This window comes from Coenobita brevimanus, chromosome 10, assembly GCF_032717465.1.
Source record: "Coenobita brevimanus isolate Jiangsu-jjx chromosome 10, ASM3271746v2, whole genome shotgun sequence".
NCBI classification, from domain to species: Eukaryota; Metazoa; Arthropoda; class Malacostraca; order Decapoda; family Coenobitidae; genus Coenobita; species Coenobita brevimanus.
Genome location: NC_136963.1, coordinates 4433094 through 4455327, shown reverse-complemented (window position 1 = coordinate 4455327; position 22234 = coordinate 4433094). Strand labels below are relative to the sequence as shown.

At 40.7% G+C, this 22234-nt stretch overlaps 2 protein-coding genes across 2 annotated transcripts in view; one reads left to right on the top strand and one right to left on the bottom strand.

The window, feature by feature from the left end:
• Window positions 1-439: 439 nt before the first annotated feature.
• On the bottom strand, window positions 440-11286 carry LOC145410343 (transmembrane protein 50A). Its single transcript, XM_080280485.1, has 5 exons — window positions 11097-11286; window positions 6690-6802; window positions 6310-6470; window positions 1105-1232; window positions 440-524 (listed from the first exon to the last, which is right to left on the bottom strand). The coding sequence occupies exons 1-4, from the start codon at window positions 11202-11204 to the stop codon at window positions 1126-1128; spliced, it is 489 nt and encodes a 162-aa protein (XP_080136611.1). The 5' UTR covers window positions 11205-11286; the 3' UTR covers window positions 440-524; window positions 1105-1125.
• Window positions 11287-12470: 1184 nt separating this feature from the next.
• The window catches only part of PpD3 (protein phosphatase D3), a 29144-nt gene continuing 19380 nt past the window's right edge, over window positions 12471-22234 (top strand). The window contains exons 1-4 of the mRNA XM_080280473.1: window positions 12471-12605; window positions 15062-15176; window positions 19413-19539; window positions 21826-21973. Of these exons, the coding sequence (XP_080136599.1) occupies window positions 12533-12605; window positions 15062-15176; window positions 19413-19539; window positions 21826-21973 (463 nt within the window). The 5' untranslated portion in view covers window positions 12471-12532. The remainder of the gene's footprint in view (window positions 12606-15061; window positions 15177-19412; window positions 19540-21825; window positions 21974-22234) is intronic.

Below are 22234 nucleotides of genomic sequence, written 5' to 3'. Positions count from 1 at the left end.
TTCTGTGTTACATAAATCCTTCCAATATCACCATACTCTGCATAAAGCTCCCTAACACCTTTTCCTAAGTGACTTATTCTGTTTATTACACCTTACTGTCCCAAATCCTTCCAATATCACCATACTCGGCATACATAACATACAAAGGGATATTAACCATCCATATACAAAAATAAATCAGTAAGGAAAAGGTGTTAGGGAGCTTCCTTGACTGACAAGAATACCTGCCATGGCTCAGTCTGCTGGTGTGGGTGTGGCAGTGGGAGTAGGAAATAAATGATGCAGGATAGACTGATCACATGGCTCAGTCTGCTGGTGTGGGCACAGGAAATGAATATATAATGCAGGAGACACTAAGACTATGGCTCAGTCTGCTGGTGTGGGCGTGGATGTGGCGGTGGGAGTGGGGAAAGAATAATGATGCCAGAGACACTAATGACAGTCTGCTGGTGTGGGTGTGGCAGAAATCCTCATAGGTGTTATATTGTCGTTGGTTTTCTTCAGTTCTCTCTCTCTCTCTCTCTCTCTCACTGCACATCTGTAGAGAAAGAATGATATTACTGTATCTATTCTCTCTCTCTCATACATACCTCACCCCACACCTGTCAAGAAAAAAGGTCTCTCTCTCTCTCTCTCTCTCTCTCATACATACCTCACCCCACACCTGTCAAGAAAAAAGGTCTCTCTCTCTCTCTCTCTCTCATACATACCTCACCCCACACCTGTAAAGAAAAAAGGTCTCTCTCTCTCTCTCTCATACATACCTCACCCCACACCTGTAAGAAAAAAGGTCTCTCTCTCTCTCTCATACCTCACCCCACACCTACAATGACAGAAAAAGAGAGAGAGAGAGAGAGAGAGAGAGAGAGAGAGAGAGAGAGAGAAAATATCCTCTCTCCCTCCCTCTCTGTCTGTCTGTCTCTCTCTCTCTCTCATACATACCTTACCCTACACCTACAGAGAGAGAGAGAAAAATTCTCCCTCCTTCCCTCCCTCTCTGTCTGTCTGTCTGTCTGTCATACATACCTCACCCCACACCTCTTGAGGGAAAAAAAGACTCTCTTTCTCTCTCTCTCTCTCCCTCACTGCTTCAAATCCGTCTACTCACCTTCATCCATCGCCAGGCTAGTTCCAGGTCTCCTCCGAGCGTCCGATTTTGTACACGAGGGACGAAAAAAATATGAACAGATTTTGAAGAAAGATTGCGATTCCCGGCCACTGATGCCCCGCCTCTGAAATATTGTTGTTGTTGTTGTTGTTATTATTATTATTACTGGTATTATTGTTATTATTATTATTATTATTGGTATTATTATTATTATTATTACTGGTATTGTTGTTGTTGTTATTATTATTATTATTACTGATATTAGTATTATTATTATTATTATTACTGGTATTATTATTGTTATTATTATTATTACTATTATTATTATTATTACTGGTATTATTATAACTGATATTATTATTATCATTATTACTGGTATTATTCTTCTTCTTCTTCTTATTATTATTATTATCCATCCATCCATCATTATTACTGTATTATTATTATTATTACACTCTCATCTTAAATGTCAGCACCAACTTGCCTAGCCCCGGCCTCCTACGCTCCTCATGGGGCAACACAGGATTGGATGATGGAGGGATGGATGATGATGATGATTACTATTATTATTATTATTATTACTATTATTATTATTATTATTATTATCATCATCATTTTTTAACACCACAGAATTTAATGAAGTAGGCTACATAAAAAAAATAATAAGTCATTGAAGATAAATTGGTAAGAACATTATACCTAGTCAAATAGGCCAAACACTCATACACTCACCATTCAAGCCAATGGAATCCTGACTCATACCACACACACACACACAGACATAGGTACACACATTTTTATTTCACACACAGACACACACACACACACACACACATTAATTATACACACACACACACAGGCAGTCAAAGGAGGCAGACGTCCGTTACCGGCGCTCCATACCAGCTCAACACGGCCAGAGGCATTACCTAAATAAGTATCTTTGAATGAGTCAAGCTCTGTACCAGGTTAGACTAAATGATTTTTCATTATTAGAAGGAAAAGAAATAATAAGTTTAAATAAGACTGGTTCAAACAACAAAGAACCACGATGCGTTGAGTCAGCTGGGTTTGTTTATACTACAGAAAGACCGGGAAAGCGTGCACACTGTAAGTACATACTCTGTTCATTTAGTATTACAAAATGGATACATACTTCAGTAAAACAAATTTGGAAAAGAAAAGGGATAAAAGTAAAAAGCAAAATGATGATTTCTACCAAGAACTGGTTGAAGTGGAGACTCACAATAGACTGGTTGAACGTGTACACAATCTAGAAATGGCTTTCAGAAATGAAATGGATGAAATAAAGAAGCAAATGCACTTGCAAAAGGAAGAGATAGATAAACTGGGAAAGGAGGCCAATAAGAAAGACACAACCATCAGTGAACTAACAGTGGAATTGAATACGCTTAGGAAGAAAGTGAGTGAAATGGGAAGTACAGTAGTTAATCACGAGAGTGTTATGGAAGAGTTAAAAAATGACACAGAGACAATTAGACAAGCAAGCAGTCTTATGGACCAGAGCAGTGATATTGAGGAGAAGATAACACAGGTGAATGAAGCTGTGCAAAGCTACAAAAATGATGTAGAAACCACGTATGCTGAAATGGTGAAAGTAAAGAAAGACTTAGAAACAAGGGTGGAGGAAAAAAGCATTAAAAAGGAAGTGAAAAGAATAATCCAAAACAATCCAAAGTTAGTCAGAGATTCAGTAGAGATAAATAAATCAATAGTAATCACTGGTATAGAAGAGGAAGAAGTAAAAAACAAGATCACAAGAGACAAAAATGAGCTTACTGAAAGAAGTCTCAGAGGAAATCTGTAGTAAAGACATAGAGGAACACAAAAGGTTAGGGAAATACGAGAAAAGCAAGACAAGACCTCTAAAGGTGACTTTCCAGAGTGTAAACACTGTGGAAGAGATACTAAAAAATGCAAAGAATCTTATGGAAAAGGAGGAGTTCAAAAATGTATGTATAAAAAGATGCCTAACACAAGAGGAACTGGAATTACTGAAAGAGAAAAGGGAGGAAGCAAAAACAAAAAATGAGGGAAGATCAGAAGAGGACAAGAAGAAATTTTTTTTACAAAGTAATAGGATTGCAGGTACGAAAGTGGTACACAAACAGGATGGAAGAAAAAGGAGGAAGTTAGTAGAACCATGTCAGGACAAGTATATAAACAAGATGATAAAGTTGATGTACTCAAATGTGGATGGAATGGTATCTAAATTACTAGAGATGAATGATTATGTCAGAGAAAATGAACCACAAATAATATGCCTAACTGAGACAAAATTAACACCAAGTATATCCAATGACATACTAAACTTAGAGGAATACAATATATGGAGAAGAGACAGAAATTTAAAAAAAGGAGGAGGAATTATAATATTAACTAAGAAAAATCTAAAAGTCAAGGAAATAAACCTAGATATACCATCACAAGTAGAACTGATTGCAGTAGAGATCAACACATCTGAAGGTAAAGTAATTGTAGCCAATTTGTACATGCCACCCAGATCAAACACATGGGAAAGAGACGAATATGAGGACCTGGCAGAGAGTACAATTCAGAGTATAAGATCCTTGCTACATAAAATGGAAGAGAAATCGGAAAGAATTATACTAACTGGGGACTTCAATACAAATATAAATTGGAATACTCTAGATATAAATAGCCAAGAAAGCTGTTGGGACCAAAAGCTCCTGGATCTCATACAAGAGTTTTTCTTAACGCAACATGTGAGGGAAACTACTAGAAAAAGAGGACTTGATGTACCTTCAGTGCTAGATCTAATATTTACTAGGCAAGAAAATGACATTGACAGTTTAATATATCACCCTCCACTCGGCAAAAGCGATCATGCAGTACTAAATTATAACTTCAGGATAGCATATGACATAGTAAACAGCAATGACAGTTACAAAAAGGGCATAAACTATAAAAAGGGAAATTATCAAGACCTAAAGAAGTATTTCTTAGAAGTTGATTGGGAAAAGGAGCTTAGAGGACAAGATTTAAATGCTGTATATAAAAAATTTTGTGAATTTTATGAAATAGGAGTCCAGAAGTACATCCCACAGCACAAAGAAGCAGATAAGAAAATACAGAAATGGTTCAATACAGAATGTAAAAAATCAAAAGAAAGAAGAGATTTGTTGTGGAATAGATACAGAAGACACAATAGTGAAAGGGCGTATAATAATTACAAACAGGCAAGAAACGACTATACAAGAATAAGGAGGGAAGCCCAAAAACAGTTTGAGGAGGATATAATAAATAAAAGCAGTGATCAACCAAAGCTGTTTTGCAGCTATATCAGAAGCAAAACCAAAGTAAAAGATATAATACAATCCATTACGGACGAGGGAATCACTTATACACAAGAGAAAGATATTTGTGAAGCACTAAATAAGAATTTCCAATTAGTTTTTACAAAAGAAAAAAATTTTGAGAGGGACTATGTGGAACACGCATGTCCACACATACTACCAGATATACAAATAGCAGAAAAAGTAATACAGGAGGAGTTAAGTAGATTAGACAGAGGAAAAGCAAGTGGTCCTGATGAAATTTCATGTTGGGTGTTACGAGAATGTGCAAAGGAGTTATGTAAACCATTATTTTTAATTTTCAAGAAATCCTTGAGTCAAGGTAAACTACCTGATATTTGGAAAAAAGCAAATATAGTCCCCTTATTCAAGAAAGGAAATAGACAAAATCCACTCAACTACCGACCAGTATCACTGAGCAGTGTTGTAAGCAAGGTATTAGAAAAACTTATAAGAAAAGCTTGGGTAAATCATCTAGAAGAACACAGTATGATAACAGGAAGACAGTTTGGTTTCAGAAAAGGAAAATCATGTGTTACTAATCTGTTGAGCTACTATGACAGAGTAACAAACACAATACAGGAAAGGGAAGGATGGGTGGACAGTATCTATTTAGATTTCAAGAAAGCTTTTGACACAGTACCACACCAAAGACTTTTATGGAAACTGTACCATCAAGGAGGAATTCGAGGCAAACTGTTTTGTTGGATGCAAGACTTTCTCATAAAAAGAGAAATGAGGACAGTACTAAGAGGAAACTACTCATCATGGAAAGAAGTGACTAGTGGAGTACCACAGGGTTCGGTGGTGGCACCAATCATGTTTTTAGTGTATATAAATGATATAAACAGTAACACTGGAAATGAGAGCTATCTGAATATGTTTGCAGATGATGCAAAAATACAAAGGAGAGTTACTAAGACAGACTCTTGTAGGGAGCTACAAGAAGAATTAAATAAACTTCATGAATGGAGTAGTACATGGCAAATGGAATTCAATGTGGACAAGTGTCATGTAATCAAGTTTGGTAAAAGTGGAAAAAGACCTGATTGGGATTATAAGTTAGGAAATAAAACCCTATACACATCAGAAAGAGAGAAAGACCTAGGTGTGATTATCAATAACAGACTATCTCCGGCTGACCACATCAGCGAGAAGGTACGGAACATGTATACACTGCTTGCAAATATGAGAATAGCATTCACATACATAAATGAAGACATGCTAAGAAGGATAATAACAATTAGGTAAGAACACAGACATAGGTACACACAATTTTATTTCACACACAGACACACACAGACACACACACACACAGTAATTATACACACACACACATATACTGGTACACATTTTTATTTCACACACACACACACACACACACACACACACACACACACACACACATCCACACATCTAATTATACACATACTCATATACTAGTACACACATTTTTACTTCACACACACACACACACACACACACACACACACACACACATCCAATTATACACACACATATACTGGTACACACATTTTTACTTCACACACACACACACACACATCTAATTATAAACATACACATATACTAGTACACACATTTTTACTTCACACACACACACATAGGTAAACATATTTTTATTTCAAACACACACACACACACACACATCTAATTATACACATATACTAGTACACATTTTTACTTCACCCACACACACTGGTACACACACATATACTGGCACACATACAGTATTTATATTTCACACACACCCACACCCACACCCACACACACTCACACACCCACACCCACATCTAATTATACACATATACTAGTACACACATTTTTACTTCACCCACACACACTCACTGGGAATCACGTAGCCGCCAAACAGGATCCAACAGGCCCCAATCAGCGATCCGAAACTCAGCATTAGGCCGAGAAACAGCCAGATCCGAGCCCCATAAGGTCCTAGGCAGCCATCGGTGTAAAGGTCGCCGCGAACTTGACCACTGCTGACTGTGTTGACCCTGCGGTAGTTGTGGTAATTGTGGTAGGAGTTGTAGTAGTTGTGGTGGTATTATTATTATTGTTATTACAGTATTATTATTATCACACAAACGTTACACCCCCTCCCATGCACACACACACACATACATGCACAACAGCCCCCTCCCACCCACACACACACACACACTGATAACACCCCCCACCTCCCTCCCCACCCCACACGCACACACAGCACTCACATCAACATTGCCAGCGTCGCCACAACGCCACAAACGTGATAGGCGTGGTTGAAGTCGTCATTGCTTGGGTACAAGGCTGCGGCATCAATCACGCACCACCATCCGATCGCAAACTGAAAGAGACGCAAGAATTTTAGGGATTTGTCATTCTTTAGGGACTATGTGGAGAAGATGGAGAGTGAGAGACTGATGAGGAGAATGTATGTGAGTGAGGTGGAGGGGAGGGAGAGGGAGGGGGAGGCCAAGGATGAGATGGAGGGATGGAGTGGAGAGGTATATGAGAGAGGGGGATGTGAGCTGGGAGCAGGGCAGTGAAATGGCAGGGGACAGGGCGACGTGGAGGCAATTTGTTTGTAGCCACCCTGTATAAAGGATTAAGGTGTGTGGCAATAGATAGATAGGGACCTGCACCTTCAATATGATGGTGCACAGTGGAAATTACAGTCTTTAATTGTGTCTGGAAATAATACACTATTTAACCCTTCTACTCCGTCAGGCACGATCATGGCGTACGATCCTGTGAGAATGGGAAGGTTGTTTTGGTCGAGGCTGGACGTCACACATCAAGGCTTATGACTGACCCATTGTTTCGCACTCTCTCTATGGCTGTCCAACCACATCCCAGCTTTTATCATAGAGTCAAACAGAGAGTAGTATGTCAGCCATCTTTGCCTGTGAGGGAGTGGAAATCGGGTACATGCTATATATTATCATTATTAGCAACTTATAAGTGAAATAGCAATTATATCCACACAGTACCCTTGCGTCCAAGACGGGTTTGTCCAAGACGTTTCAGGTCCAAGACGGACACCATGAATAATAATCCAATCTATTGCTGTAATACAGTTGCATACGTGCAATACGGCACCAACGGTTCGTACCGGCCCAAATCCCAGGAGAATACAGCAATGACGGTGTTCCCACGCCCGGCACAGTGACGTGGTTGTGATGTTGTCCAGTAAAACACTGGCAGCTGGTACCGTGATGACCAGGTGGGGCTTTTGTCCCTCACCAGTCCATTGTGGACACACTTACCAGCGTTGCACTCAGTGTTTTCTTCTACAGTAGGTTACAGCCTCTCTTTACCTAACCATGCCTAGCAAACCATCTGCTAACGCCTTGAAGCACCGCCATCTACCTCAGGATACTAAGCTGGAGATAACAAGCTCAGAAACACACACACTTTCAAGGTGAGGAAATTTGTTGTGGTGCCAAAATTGTTGTACTTTTTGAAGATTTTTTTGACAATAGCTATTAATTTTTTCCATAAGGTCTTGTGTTGGTCCAAGATGTTTTTCGTCCTAGATGGGACCCTCAGGCAACAATATTACTGCCTTGGATGTGAGGGTAGTGTGTATGTCCAGTGGTACCTGAGTATTTCAGGCATTAGTTGTGACAAATGACAGTATACAACAGTACTGTTTTGGTCTATGACTGACGGAAATAATTGAATGTGGACGTGCTATGTCTGCCTCAAGTGAAACAAGGGATTTTGCCCAGAATACCACCGCAGCTGCCACAAGAGGCCCAGGGAATAACCTGTATGTCTTCTGGCAATACCTATACACCTGTATGACCTTGAATACCAGTAAGTTTCATGTCTGTATACATATTACACATGGTGTAGTTTCTTTACGTGTTTGGCCAGCAATATCATTTTTTTATTCAATTTTTTGTCTGCCCATGTTCATTATTCCTTCTTTCTGATTTTATCCTGGCAAAGAGCAGCGTCTATGCTTTCAAATGATTTACTGTTACCCCAAACTTTGTCCAGTATTCTGAGTGCATAAAAGAACAAACAAAAGCACGGTTGATATGATTTAAATCAATTTAAATCACAGTAAAAAAAAAATCATGAATTAAATCAAAGTGGATATTTTATACATATATATATATATAAATAGAGTAAAAATGAAGACGCCAGAGACTGTGGTGGCTGTGTATTGTACAGGTGCACCAAGTGTGTTTGGCGTGTACTCTTGCTGTACTGATGTTGATGAAGTACGGCACCAGTGACTGCCTTGTGTTGCAAGGCAAATATTAAACAACACAGGAAACAAGGCTCTTTGATAATAACAATAAATTAATGCTCTGGTTAGGAAAGCCTTCCATGCATCAGGTCTTTTTAAGTTGCATACCAACTTTTGGGGTTATAAATGTATGATACCAAAATATGATTTTATTTACCACTGATAAAAAAAAAAAAAAAAGAAAAAGAAAAAAAAAAAATCTTCACAAAAGTAAAAAAAAAAAAACTTTTCATTAACAAAATCCAATTAAGTATAACAATCAATTTAAATACAAAAATCTGATTTAAATAAAATACTACAGATTTAAAAAACATATATCCCCTTCAATACAGGGACGCCCCCTTTTCACCCCTTCGCTACGATGACGTCCATTTGTAGTTTCTTTTTGCTGCCAACACAGGCTGTTCCTTGGGTGAGGAGAGACCCTGGTGGTGGAGGGGCAGTGTTAGACACCTTAAGCTCCAGAAGTTTACCATAAAATCCTCAGAAAATAGCAGGAATAAAATGAGAATGAGGTGGTCGTGGTGAAGGGGGTATATATATATATATATATATACAGTATATATTGTACAGCACTGGTGGACACAAGGGGTGCTGTGGTTGAACCAGTGTCGCATACTATAAAGTATGTTTGCACCAATTACACTTGGTTCACAGACTACACACACATCCAAAGCCACTACAATTACACTTACAAGCACTTCTCACACTACATACAATCTCTACCAGACAGCCTAAGCCACTTGGTAAAGATACATTGGCTGTATCGTCCCTACTTCAGTGGGGATAGGCCGGTCCTGCAGTGGACACTCAAACGGCTGATGAGATGATATATATATGCTATTTTTTCCAACCCTGTGTGTGAGTAACCTGCCCCATACCAACAAGTGCTGCCTGTGGTGCACTGCCTTACTCCCACTTTTCATTCACATTATTATTTTCAATTTTATAAGTCTGTTTATTTGAACTGTGATATCTAATCATGCCGCTAAGTTTAAAAAAAACGAGTATAGTGGTTAATATCCCCCACACACCATGCTGGTCACCATCACCCAGCAATGTCTACTGACAATCTCTCTGGCTGGCTGTGTCGGTACATTCAGTGTCAAAGCAACGGCAAACTTAATACTTTATCCAAACCTAGCCTAAGCCAACCTAACCTCACTTGTGTTTGACAGCCAGCTTTCAAATTTAAAAATGCGTATTAGGACCGTTAAATATGGCTGGGTACTGGCCGACAGCGGCAGAATATTCTATCTATCTATCTATTGCCAGACGCCTCAATCCCGTTTGGGGTGGCCACAAACAAATCGCCTCCAAGTCGCCCTGTCCCCCGCCATTTCACTGCCCTGCTCCCAACTCACACCCCCCTCTCTCATATACTGAGAGAGTGTATGTGAGTGAGGTGGAGGGGGGAAGAGGGAGGGGGAGGCCAAGGATGAGATGGAGGGATGGGGTGGCAGAATATTAACACATTCTAAACCCTCCTGTACAGCTTTTAGAGGTAAGTTTATAAAACTAGCCAGCAGCTGTGGTGACCCAGGAATAATAACAAGTAGAGAGGGGGGACGTAGGGAGAACGTTATGCCAACAGCATCTGGTGTTCCCAGGCGGTCACCCATCCAAGTACTAACCAGACCCAACGTTGCTTAACTTCGCTGATCTCAGCGTACTCAACGTGGTAATGTTCTCCCTACGTGTCAAGTGGGGTTGGTGGAGGATTAGTGCCCCTCCCTGTAAAACAATTAACTCTAAGCCCTTGGCCACCCCGTGTGGGATACATGGCGTCTGGCAATGAATGAATGAAAAAACTGTGAAAGACTCATTACAAGAGGAAATAGGGAAAGGCCGCACCTGGTTGGTAAAGAAATAACAGACAGAAAGCTGTATGGTAATTTAGATTTATTACAAGTCAACAACCATCATTTTTCTCTATTTTCTTTTTTCTTTTTTTAAGTTTTTTGAATGTTTTGATGCTCGCTTCAACTTAATAGCACTTTCTAGCCATTTTATCTCCGTGTTGCTGTTTTCTCCCTCCTTCCTCCCACCCCTCATCATCAGGGCAATACATAGCATTTCCTAGTCTAGACTAAAATTATTAAAACTATCTATCTGTCTATCTATTGCCAGACGCCACAATCCCTTAAGGGGTGGCCATTTGACTCTATTTGTTTTACGGAGGGGCATTAACCCTCCACCAACCCACTTATTAAAACGAAATAAAAAAAAACTATAAACCAGATCTCCCTGATTGAATAAGAAAATATCATAGAGCACACTGAAAATTTTAAAAGAATCTGCCATATAAGAGGGGTGACAATTATAGGCCAAGTTAAAGTGAAAGGAATATATATGAACCAAAGAGGATATGACGTACCAATGCACCAGCGCTGACAGAGGCTAGGAAATTTCTTCTCTCTCCTGCCTCCCAGTTCTCACAGATGGGAGGCAGATTTTCAGTCAGTGTCACGCAGCAGCCAGGCATCTTCCACACACACACCTCAAATTATTCCAAAGCCTATAAAATCTGGCAATAAATGGCAAAAAGAGTCACGGGAATATGCGTCAATGACAGTCTCGCAGGCAACCTGTGTATGTCAGATTCGGTGTTGACCACTTCGGGTCTTTCTACAACATATTTTTTCTGTTTATCGTAATTACTACCAATGCTTAGTTTATTCTGATTTTAAGTCTTTTTTTTTTTTTTTTTATTCTTTTCATTTTTTGAAACTCGAAATTGGGCCCTGCCATATATATATTCACTTCTCGTCCCTACAAAAGACAATGAGTTTATTAAAGTCTGAATTTATTTTGGCATATTTTTCTATGAAAATATTTTATTCACGATCCAGAGTACAAGGTTACCTAGTACCCGAAATTCTAAAAAACGAATTCTCTTAAACGATATCAAAATATTCGTGACAATTTTTTTTTTTTTTTTTTTAGCACTGTGGCAGATAATACAAACATTTTTACAGCAATAACTACTTCATTTCTATTCAGTTCATTTGCTGGACTGAACAGTCATGGTTAGAAACGGTACTGCGCCAAGGAGCAGGCCGAATTTTTCACGCACGTACATCAATTTAGCAGACCCACTGAGCTCTATAGAGCTCAGTGAGCAGACGCCATTATAATGCCACATTTTAGCACGCTATGGATCTTCACATGTTGGTGCTTCACTCTAGATATACGAAAAAAGAAAGCTGCTACGATGTTTGTTTTCCTTGATGTTCGTCCTTTTGCAGCTTATTTCGCGTACAGAACCGTCATGGTAGGAAATGATGTGAGATGGAGGGATGGAGTGAAAGGGAGCTGTGACCTGCAGGAAGGGCAGCCAAATGGCAGAGGGTAGGGCGACATAAAGGCTATTTGTGACCACCTCAGTCGGACTAAGACTGAGAAAAGTGCTCGATTCTTCAGTGTTAGCCATCTCATATCAAGTATTATCACAACAGTTTTTATTTGCCCAATAGTGGCAAGTTTTAATATTTGAATTTTCGGTGCATAAAAAATGACATGGCAGCTGAATATTAGTTTTCTATATGTAAAGCATTGTGTAAAGGGGAATATTTCGTTTTTATTAATATTTTGTCTGGGCGACATTAAGATAGTGCGTAAAGGGGGGATTATTTATAACTTTTACCACATATAATCCTTAAAAATAAATAAGATAATAAAAGTGATACTTTAATCGGTATAAGGGTTCTGTAATATAAGTTTGATCTAAGATGTAAACAAACACCTGCTTCCCGGGGTCACGCTGTCTCTCTTATTTCTCTCTTATTTTTTTCGTTTTTTTCCAACTGCACCATGGCCCAGGTGAGCGAGGAGGACGCCAGGAGAGCCGAGGAGACAAAGAACGAGGCCAATGAGTATTTTAAGAGTGAGTAAAGCCGTGTTTTTTTGAGCTATTGGAAGACTCGTGAGGGCATGTCTTATCTCGGGCTCGCCTCCTTTCGTTGTGGTGGAGAGGGACGCCTTCACGTGGTGGCACAGCTATAACCAGGCGGATCCATTGCCTGGTTATCCAAACGTCCCTCAGTTACTTCCCTATCTCCAGAAATGAAGATGGGCGACTGTAGGAAGGGGATAAATGAAGCCTGCAGCCCACTGTGTTCACATCTCAAATGACGCTGGGGATGGAGCAACAATATCATTTCATTATTTATTATCTTGCAGTAAACATGTACTTTATATGAGGCAGTAGAAGCACCTTACCAAATCTTCGGTAAATTTTTACAAGTGGACAATACACCCCCAGGTAGTGCAATATATTTTTCTGGCAGTTTTTGATGTGATTCAAATGTTTCTGACCTTCATTTTTGTTGGAAATGCCCCTCACCGAACACAATAAAACTAACCAAACCAAACCCAACATACCTAACCTATCTTAGGGGAGTAATAATCAATTTCCGAATGGGGTAATGGGGGTTATTTGTGATCCTTAGGGACAATACTATACGATAATGGTGCTACAATTCCAAAACTGCATATTATCCACTTGTAAAATAATACCAAATCTTTTTCCTGATGGTCTGTTATATTTTTCTGATTATTGCTTGGCTGGTAAATAAATGGTTCTTGTCAAATCTGTTTCCACGTTGTTTTTAGCTGTTTTGCTGTGTGAGTTTGTTTGATTCATCAGTGTAATGGTGGAAGGGACTGTCCTAACCTAAGTGTTTAAACCTAATCTAACCTAGCTTAAGTGTACCTCATAATTTAACCTAACCCAACCCAACCCAACCCAACCTAACCTAACCCAACTCAACCTAACCCAACCCAACCTAACCTGACCTAATCTAACTTAGCTTAACTGTACCTCATAATTTAACCTAACCTAACCTAGCCCAACCCAACCCAACCTAACCCAACCCAACCCAATCCAACCTAACCCAACCCAACCTAACCTAACCTAACCAAATCTAACCTAACCTAACCTAACCTAGCCCAACCCAACCCAACCTAACCCAACCCAACCCAATCCAACCTAACCCAACCTAACCTAACCTAACCAAATCTAACCTAACCTAACCCAACCTAAACTAACCTAACTAACCTAACCTAACCCAACCCAAACCAACCCAACCCAGCCCAACCTAATCTAACCTAGCTTAACTGTACCTAATAATTTAACCTCACCCAACCTAGCATCCAGTCGGGAAACGAACTCCACCTTTGAGTGTGTTGAGTAAGTTTAATCCATCACACCGTAAACAAACAATCGTAGGGACGGCTTAAGGAATGCGATGATGATAATGGGGAAAATTCTTCAGTAGGAAAAGGTACCATAGTTTACCAGCCCGAAAACAGTCTGAAAAATCTATCTATCTATCTATCTATAGCCCGACGCCCCAGTCCTGCAAAGGGTGGCTGCAGACAGAATGCCTCCAAGTCACTCTGAAGTGTAACCATGTCCATTTGAAGTGTGGAGGGTGTAGCCATGTCCATTTGAAGTGTGGAGGGTGTAGCCATGTCCATTTGAAGTGTGGAGGGTGTAGCCATGTCCATTTGAAGTGTAACCATGTCCATTTGAAGTGTAACCATGTCCATTTTAAGTGTAGCCATGTCCATTTTAAGAGTAACCATGTCCAGTTTAAGTAACCATGTCCAGTTTAAGTAACCATGCCCATTTTAAATGTGGAGGGTGTAGCCATGTCCATTTGAAGTGTAGAGAGTGTAGCCATGTCCATTTGAAGTGTAGAGAGTGTAGCCATGTCCATTTTAAGTGTAGCCATGTCCATTTTAAGTGTAACCATGTCCATTTTAAGATAGTAACCTTGTCCAATTTAAGTAACCATGTCCATTTTAAGTGTAGCCATGTCCATTTTAAGTGTAACCATGTCCAATTTGGTAACCATGTCCATTTTAAGTGTAGCCATGTCCATTTTAAGTATATGAAGTGTAGCCATGTCCATTTGAAGTGTAGGGGGTGTAGCCATGTCCATTTTAAGTGTAGCCATGTCCATTTGAAGTGTAGAGGGTGTAGCCATGTCCATTTGAAGTGTAGAGGGTGTAGCCATGTCTATTTGAAGTGTAGCCATGTCTGTTTTAAGTAACCATGTCCATTTTAAGAGTAACCATGTCCATTTTAAGTGTAACCATGTCCATTTTAAGTGTAACCATGTCCATTTTAAGTGTAACCATGTCCATTTTAAGTGTAACCATGTCCATTTTAAGTGTAACCATGTCCATTTTAAGTGTAACCATGTCTATTTTAAGTGTAACCATGTCCATTTTAAGTGTAGAGAGTGTAACCATTTCCATTTTAAGTATAAGAAGTGTAGCCATGTCCATTTGAAGTGTCCATTTTAAGTGTAGCCATGTCTGTTTCCCTTCCAGAGCAGCAATACGACAAGGCTATCGAGCTGTACACGTCAGCCATTGAGCTGAACAACACTGTGGCAATCTACTATGGCAACCGCAGCCTGGCCTACCTCCGCACTGAGTGTTTTGGGTGAGTGTGGTGGTGTGGTGGTGGTGGTGGTAGTAGTAGTAGTAGTAGTGGTGATGGTGGTGCGGTGTGGTGTGGTGGTGATGGTGGTTGTAGTAGTAGTAGTTGTGGTGTGGTGTGGTGTGGTGGTGGTGGTGGTGGTGGTGGTGGTGGTTGTAGTAGTAGTATTGGTAGTGGCGTTGTGTTGTGGTGGTGGTGGTGGTGGTTGTAGTAGTATTAGTAGTGGCATTGTGTGGTGTGGTGTGGTGGTGGTGGTTGTAGTAGTATTAGTGGTGTGGTGTGGTGTGGTGGTGGTGGTGGTGGTGGTAGTCATCATATTGTTGGGGGTGGTGTTGGTAGTTGTAGCAGTAGTAGTAATAGTAGTAGCAGTAGTAGTAGTAGTGATGGTATGGTGGTGGTGGTGGTAGTAGTAGTAGTAGTAATGTTGGGGGTAGTAGTAGTAGTAGTAACAGTAGTAGTAGTGATGGTGATGGTGATAGTAGCAGTATGGTAGTAGCAGTAGTAGTAATGGTAGTGGTAGTAGTAATAAGTATTAATGGTAGGGATGGTGGTGGTAGTAGTAGTAGTGATGCCAGTGGTGGGCATTAATGCATTATTTGTTAATCCATTGTTAACGAAGCTAATGTTTTTGTTAACGAGTTAAACCGTTAATTATGTCCTAAAACAGGTCACCTTAGGTCAGAAACGCTTCGAATCGACATTTAAACTGTCATATTGATGGTGTCAGAGTTAGTGGTGAGTGACACCACGAGTCAGAAATCGATATGAGTTTTGTGTGTGTGTGTGTGTGTGTGTGTGTGTGTATGTGTTTCAGATCTGAGTTCATTTAAGTTATATGAACTTAGGTCTGATGTTGTGATCCATCTGTTATATGATATAACAGGTGCTTCACAACCTCACACAGGTTTCATAACGGCGTACTTCAACCATGTTGCTGGAGAAAAACAAAATTACCAGCTCATGAAATGGTGAGAAATCAAATAAATTCCCATAACGAATATTTCTGCTACTGTCATATCACTCACTGTCTGAAAATTCCATGCATACCAGGAATGTACTGACACTGTACTCATTTATACTCGATACTCAAACTTCCTTGTAGCTGGTGCAATGAAGGCCTTGATAAGAAACAGAGGCTTGAGTGTTGCAGCTGCACGAGGCTTACATGAAGGAGTGTTAGTGCCAACTTTAACATATGGATGTGAGACTATGGTGTGGCATGAAAATGAAAAGTCAAGAGTAAGAGCAGTGGAGATGGGACTGCTGAGGAATGTATGTGGAGTACAGAGGGTGGATAGGATACGAAATAATGTGATTCGTGAAAGATGTGGAGTGAGGAAGTGGAGATGGGACTGCTGAGGAATGTATGTGGAGTACAGAGGGTGGATAGGATACGAAATAATGTGATTCGTGAAAGATGTGGAGTGAGGATGTCTGTGGACACCAGAATGGAAGAGAGTGCAATGATAATAATAGAAATAGGAAAAACAATAACAACTGCAGTATTAACAGCAACAATATTAATAATGCTAATAATAATACTAACCGTAATAATGGTGGTCATAGAGACAGTTAATATTACTGATTATGAGTCAGGGAGCAAGTGTAGCCAAGTGATGTTTATCCTACGTTCACCGGAGAAATGTGTGACCCGACACGACATGATGCGATTGTGATGGTGTTCAGAGGCTAATAACTTCACTACTGTGTGAAATAGAGAGGAGATTCTTTCATCAGTAGATACATATACTGTACAGGGACAGCCAGCCATATGCTACCCTGCTGAGCAGTACCCTGGAGTAGGGATGGGGGTAGAAATACTGTACCTCCCTACCCACCTGTCATAGGCCTACCCTCAGTTTTGTGGTGGGTCATGTGTGATACTGTCTGGGGATGATCAGTTTGAATCACATGCTCTCCATGGCCAGCTGAGGCGGTGGCTCAATCGGTAGAGAGGTGGCCTGCAGTCCTACCGGACCCAGGTTCAAATCTCCGCTGGGGCAGGGAACAGTTTAAGGATTTGAATTTCATGAAATCAGACTTTACTGATCTACCAGACGACCCACCGACATGTCATAACAATACCTCCGCTAATACCAATACACCAGTCCTGTATGAGACAGCCCTAGCATGTATTCAATATGGAAGGTAGGTGTTAGTGCCGAAGTGGTGACATGTAAAGAGGTGTATGGTATGTAGGAGGACTACTGGGTCTTTAGAGCAGGCTGTGAAGCCTATGCCCAGAGTCGAACACATAAAAAAAAAAAAAAAAAACACCAGAATTAGATATTTTTTGACCTTTTTTTTTTTAATGATTTTCAGATTATATTTGTTGGTTTTGTGAGTTAGTAACTGTTGTTAGGCGTGGGTTAGCCTCGGTGAAGGCTGTTGGGCCATTTAGATTGGCTTGACACTTGTTTTTGGATGCATCTGTGTGGGTTTAGGGCTTGGTTCAGGAGGAGTCCCAAGCCTCAAATATGCATCGCCATTCTGTACTTTACATGTTAGATTTACGCCACAATAGCATACCCTGCCTGGCAATGTTTTTTGTCTTATCGCATTCCATCGTAAAAATCGTTAGCCCTGTAAGAAATTTTGTTTTTAGTCATATATTTACCCATGAGACCAGAGAATGTGGAAAGGATGGAGGGTGAAAGACTGATGAGGAGAGTGTATGTGAGTGAGGTGGAGGGGGGGAGAGGGAGGGGGAGGCCGAGGATGAGATGGAGGGATGGGGTGGAGAGGTATATGAGAGAGGGGGGTGTGAGTTGGGAGCAGGGCAGTGAAATGGCGGGGGACAGGACGACGTGGAGGCGGTTTGTTTGTGGCCACTCCGAACGGGATTGAGGCGTCTGGCAATAGATAGATAGATAGATAGAGACCAGAGAAACCCCATGGAATCCCAGCCTTCCATGGCAGTGTACCGAGGGCTTCAATTGGCATCCTCCACTGTGAAATGAAGTTACAAATGGTTTCCTGTTGTAACTCTATGTCTTCTTCCTTGATTTCTAACACATAAGTATCGGATATTATGCACTTGATTTTACACCAACGTTTTGTTTGTGTTTAGGGGTTTTATCTATCTATCTATCTATCTATTGCCAGATGCCGTAATCCCGTCAGGGTGGCCACAAACAAATCCCCTCCATGTCACCCTCTCCCCTGCCATTTCACTGCCCTGCTGCCAGCTCACACCCCCCTCTGTCATATACCTCTCCACCCCATCCCTCCATCTCATCCTTGGCCTCCCCCTCCCTCTCCCCCCTCCACCTCACTCACATACACTCTCCTCATCAGTCTCTCACTCTCCATCCTCTTCACTCCATCCCTCCATCTCATCCTTGGCCTCCCCCTCCCTCTCCACCTCACTCATATTCACTCTCCTCTTCAGTCTCTCATTACTACTACTACTACTACTGTTACTACTACTACTACTACTACTACTGTTACTACTACTACTACTACTACTACTGTTACTACTACTACTACTGTTACTACTACTACTACTAGTTACTACTACTACTACTGTTATTACTACTACTGCTACTACTACTGTTATTACTACTACTGCTACTACTACTGTTACTACTGCTACTACTACTGTTATTACTACTACTACTACTACTGTTATTATTACTATTACTACCACTACTACTACTACTACTATTATTACTACTATTACTATTACTACCACTACTACTACTATTACTACCACTGCAGCTACTACTGCTACTACTACTACTACTACTACTACTAAGATGGTAATGATAATAACAGAGATACTACAACTACTACTACTACTACCACTACTACTGCTACTACTACTACTACTAAGATGGTGATGATAATAATAGAGCTACTACAACTACTACTCCTCCTATTGCCAATACTACTACTACTACCACTACTACTACTGCTACTACTACTACTACTGCTACTGCTACTACTACTACTACTACTACTACTACTACTGCTACTACTACTACTACTACTGCTACTGCTACTACTACTACTACTACTACTACTACTGCTACTACTACTACTACTACTACTACTACTACTGCTACTACTACTACTACTACTACTACTACCACTACTACTACTGCTACTACTACTACTACTACTACTACTACTACGATGGTGATAATAATAGATACTACTTCTACCACTACAACAACAACTACTACTACTACTACTACTCCTACTACTACTACTAACACCCCTACTGTACACCCACAGATACGCACTGGAGGACGCGTCGAAGGCCTTAGAGTTGGACAAAACATACGTCAAGGGGTATTACCGTCGCGCCTCTGCCTACATGTCCCTCGGAAAGTTCAAATTGGCACTACGGGACTATGAGACGGTGAGAGAGAGAGAGAGAGAGAGAAAGCGAGGGAGAGAGAGAGTGAGGGAGAGAGAGAGGGGGGGAGAAGTTTGATGTTCGGATGGATTTTAATATGTACTGTGTTTATACTTTTGTTTATTATTATTATTATTGTTATTATTGTTATTTTTTCTGTACAGGTTTGGGGTAAGGTGTGTATGAGAGAGAGAGAGAGAGGGATGGTGAGAGAGAGGGTGAGATGGGAGGGAGGGAGGGAGACAGTGGTGGTGGTGGTGGTGGTGGTGGTTGTAGTGATGATGTTGATGATGATGATGATGGTGATGATGATGGTTATAATGGTGGAGATGATGATGATGGTGATGATGGTGATGATGATGATGATGGTTATAACAGTGGTGATGATGATGATGATGATGATGGTGGTGATAGTAGTGATGATGATGATGATGATGATGGTGGTGGTGGTAATGATGGAAGTAAGACAGATGATGGTGGTGTTGATGATGATGATGATGATGGTAGTGATGAGGATGATGATCACCAACTCATCACAACATCCTTCATGAATCACCACCAGATAAGAAGCAGAATGTGATGCTAGTCACAAAGAAGTGCTGTGGAAAGGATGTAGAGCCATAGCATTGTCTTTTTACTCTAACTTGGCCTAAAATTGCCATCTCTCCATCTTGATTAACACTAGAATATGATGCTAGTCACAAAGAAGTGCTGTACTCTTTTTACTCTAACTTGGCCTAAAATTGCCATCTCTCCATCTTGAATGCTGAGTTGTAACAATAGATTAACACTAGAATATGATGCTAGTCACAAAGAAGTGCTATACTCTTTTTACTCTAACTTGGCCTAAAATTGCCATCTCTCCATCTTGAATGCTGAGTTGTAACAATAGATTAACACTAGAATATGATGCTAGTCACAAAGTGCTATACTCTTTTTACTCTAACTTGGCCTAAAATTGCCATCTCTCCATCTTGAATGCTGAGTTGTAACAATAGATTAACACTAGAATATGATGCTAGTCACAAAGAAGTGCTATACTCTTTTTACTCTAACTTGGCCTAAAATTGCCATCTCTCCATCTTGAATGCTGAGTTGTAACAATAGATTAACACTAGAATATGATGCTAGTCACAAAGAAGTGCTATCCGATCTTAGGCTGTAAAAAAATAAATAGCCAACCTGTTGTGCTAGGACACTGCTGCCCCTCAAAGTCGGCCTTTCTGCCTTGAAACACGTAGCCCAGCGTACTTTACGCGACCCTAAACAGTTTTCAAATTTCTGTCGCTGCTTCAATGGTCACTGCTCCTCTTACTGGCTCCCTTCAACCTCTGTCTCTTTGCCGCACTGTTGCATCTTTATCTCTTTTCTGTTGCTGCTTCAATGGTCACTGCTCCTCTTACTGGCTCCCTTCAACCTCTGTCTCTTTGCCGCACTGTTGCATCTTTATCTCTTTTCTATCGCTACTTCAATGGTCACTGCTGCCCTTACTGGCTCCCTTCAACCTCTGTCTCTTTGCCGCACTGTTGCATCTTTATCTCTTTTCTGTCGCTACTTCAATGGTCACTGCTCCTCTTACTGGCTCCCTTCAACCTCTGTCTCTTTGCCGCACTGTTGCATCTTTATCTCTTTTCTGTTGCTACTTCAATGGTCACTGCTCCTCTGAACTGTCTGCTTGCATCCCTCCACCTCTGCAACGGGTGCGTAGCACCCGTCTAGCAACAAACTCTCATCCCTTTTCTGTCCAACTCTCTAATGCAAGAGTTAACCATTACTCCCAGTCCTTCATTTATGCAACAGGTCAACTCTGGAACTGTCTCCCTCTGTCTGTATTTCCTACTTTAACTGTTACTCCCAGTCCTTCATTTATGCAACAGGTCAACTCTGGAACTGTCTCCCTCTGTCTGTATTTCTTCTTTAACCGTTACTCCCAGTCTTTCATTTTTGCAACAGGTCAACTCTGGAACTGTCTCCCTGTGTGTGTAATTCCTTCTTCTTATAATCTCCAGTCTTTCAGATGCAGTGTGTCCAGGCATCTCAAAATGATTGGATCTGGAATTTGTCTCTCTCTTGTATCTTGTTTTTCTCTTGGAAGGAACAACAATTGCGGGCTCGTGGCCTTTGGTTCCTTCTTCCTCGCGTAAAGAAAATAAATAAATAAAAAGAAGGTGTTTCATCGCATTTGTCATGAGTAACATTTTTTTTTTTATATGTGGAAGAAGGAACCTAAGGCCGGACTAAGGATCCTCTTTCACTAACGACCCTCAATCTAATGACAGTCTTCCACAGGTGACCAAAACGCGGCCAAACGATCGAGATGCGCGGTTAAAATTCCAAGAGTGCCAGAAGGTAGTGAAGATGATAATGTTCCAGAAGGCAATAGCGGTGGAGGAGAATACCAGAACCGTAGCCCAGTCCATTGACCTGCAGACCATGGGTATGTGTGTGTGTGTGTGTGTGTGAAATAAAAATGTGTGTGTGTGTGTGTGTGCTGGAGTGACATACAGAAATAGTGTGTGTGTGTGTGTGTGTGTGTGTGTGCTAGAGTGACATACAGAAATAGTGTGTGTGTGTGTGTGTGTGTGCTGGAGTGACATACAGAAATAGTATGTGTGTGTGTGTGTGTGTGTGTGTGTGTGTGTGTGTGTGTGTGTGTGTGCTGGAGTGACATACAGAAATAGTATGTGTGTGTGTGTGT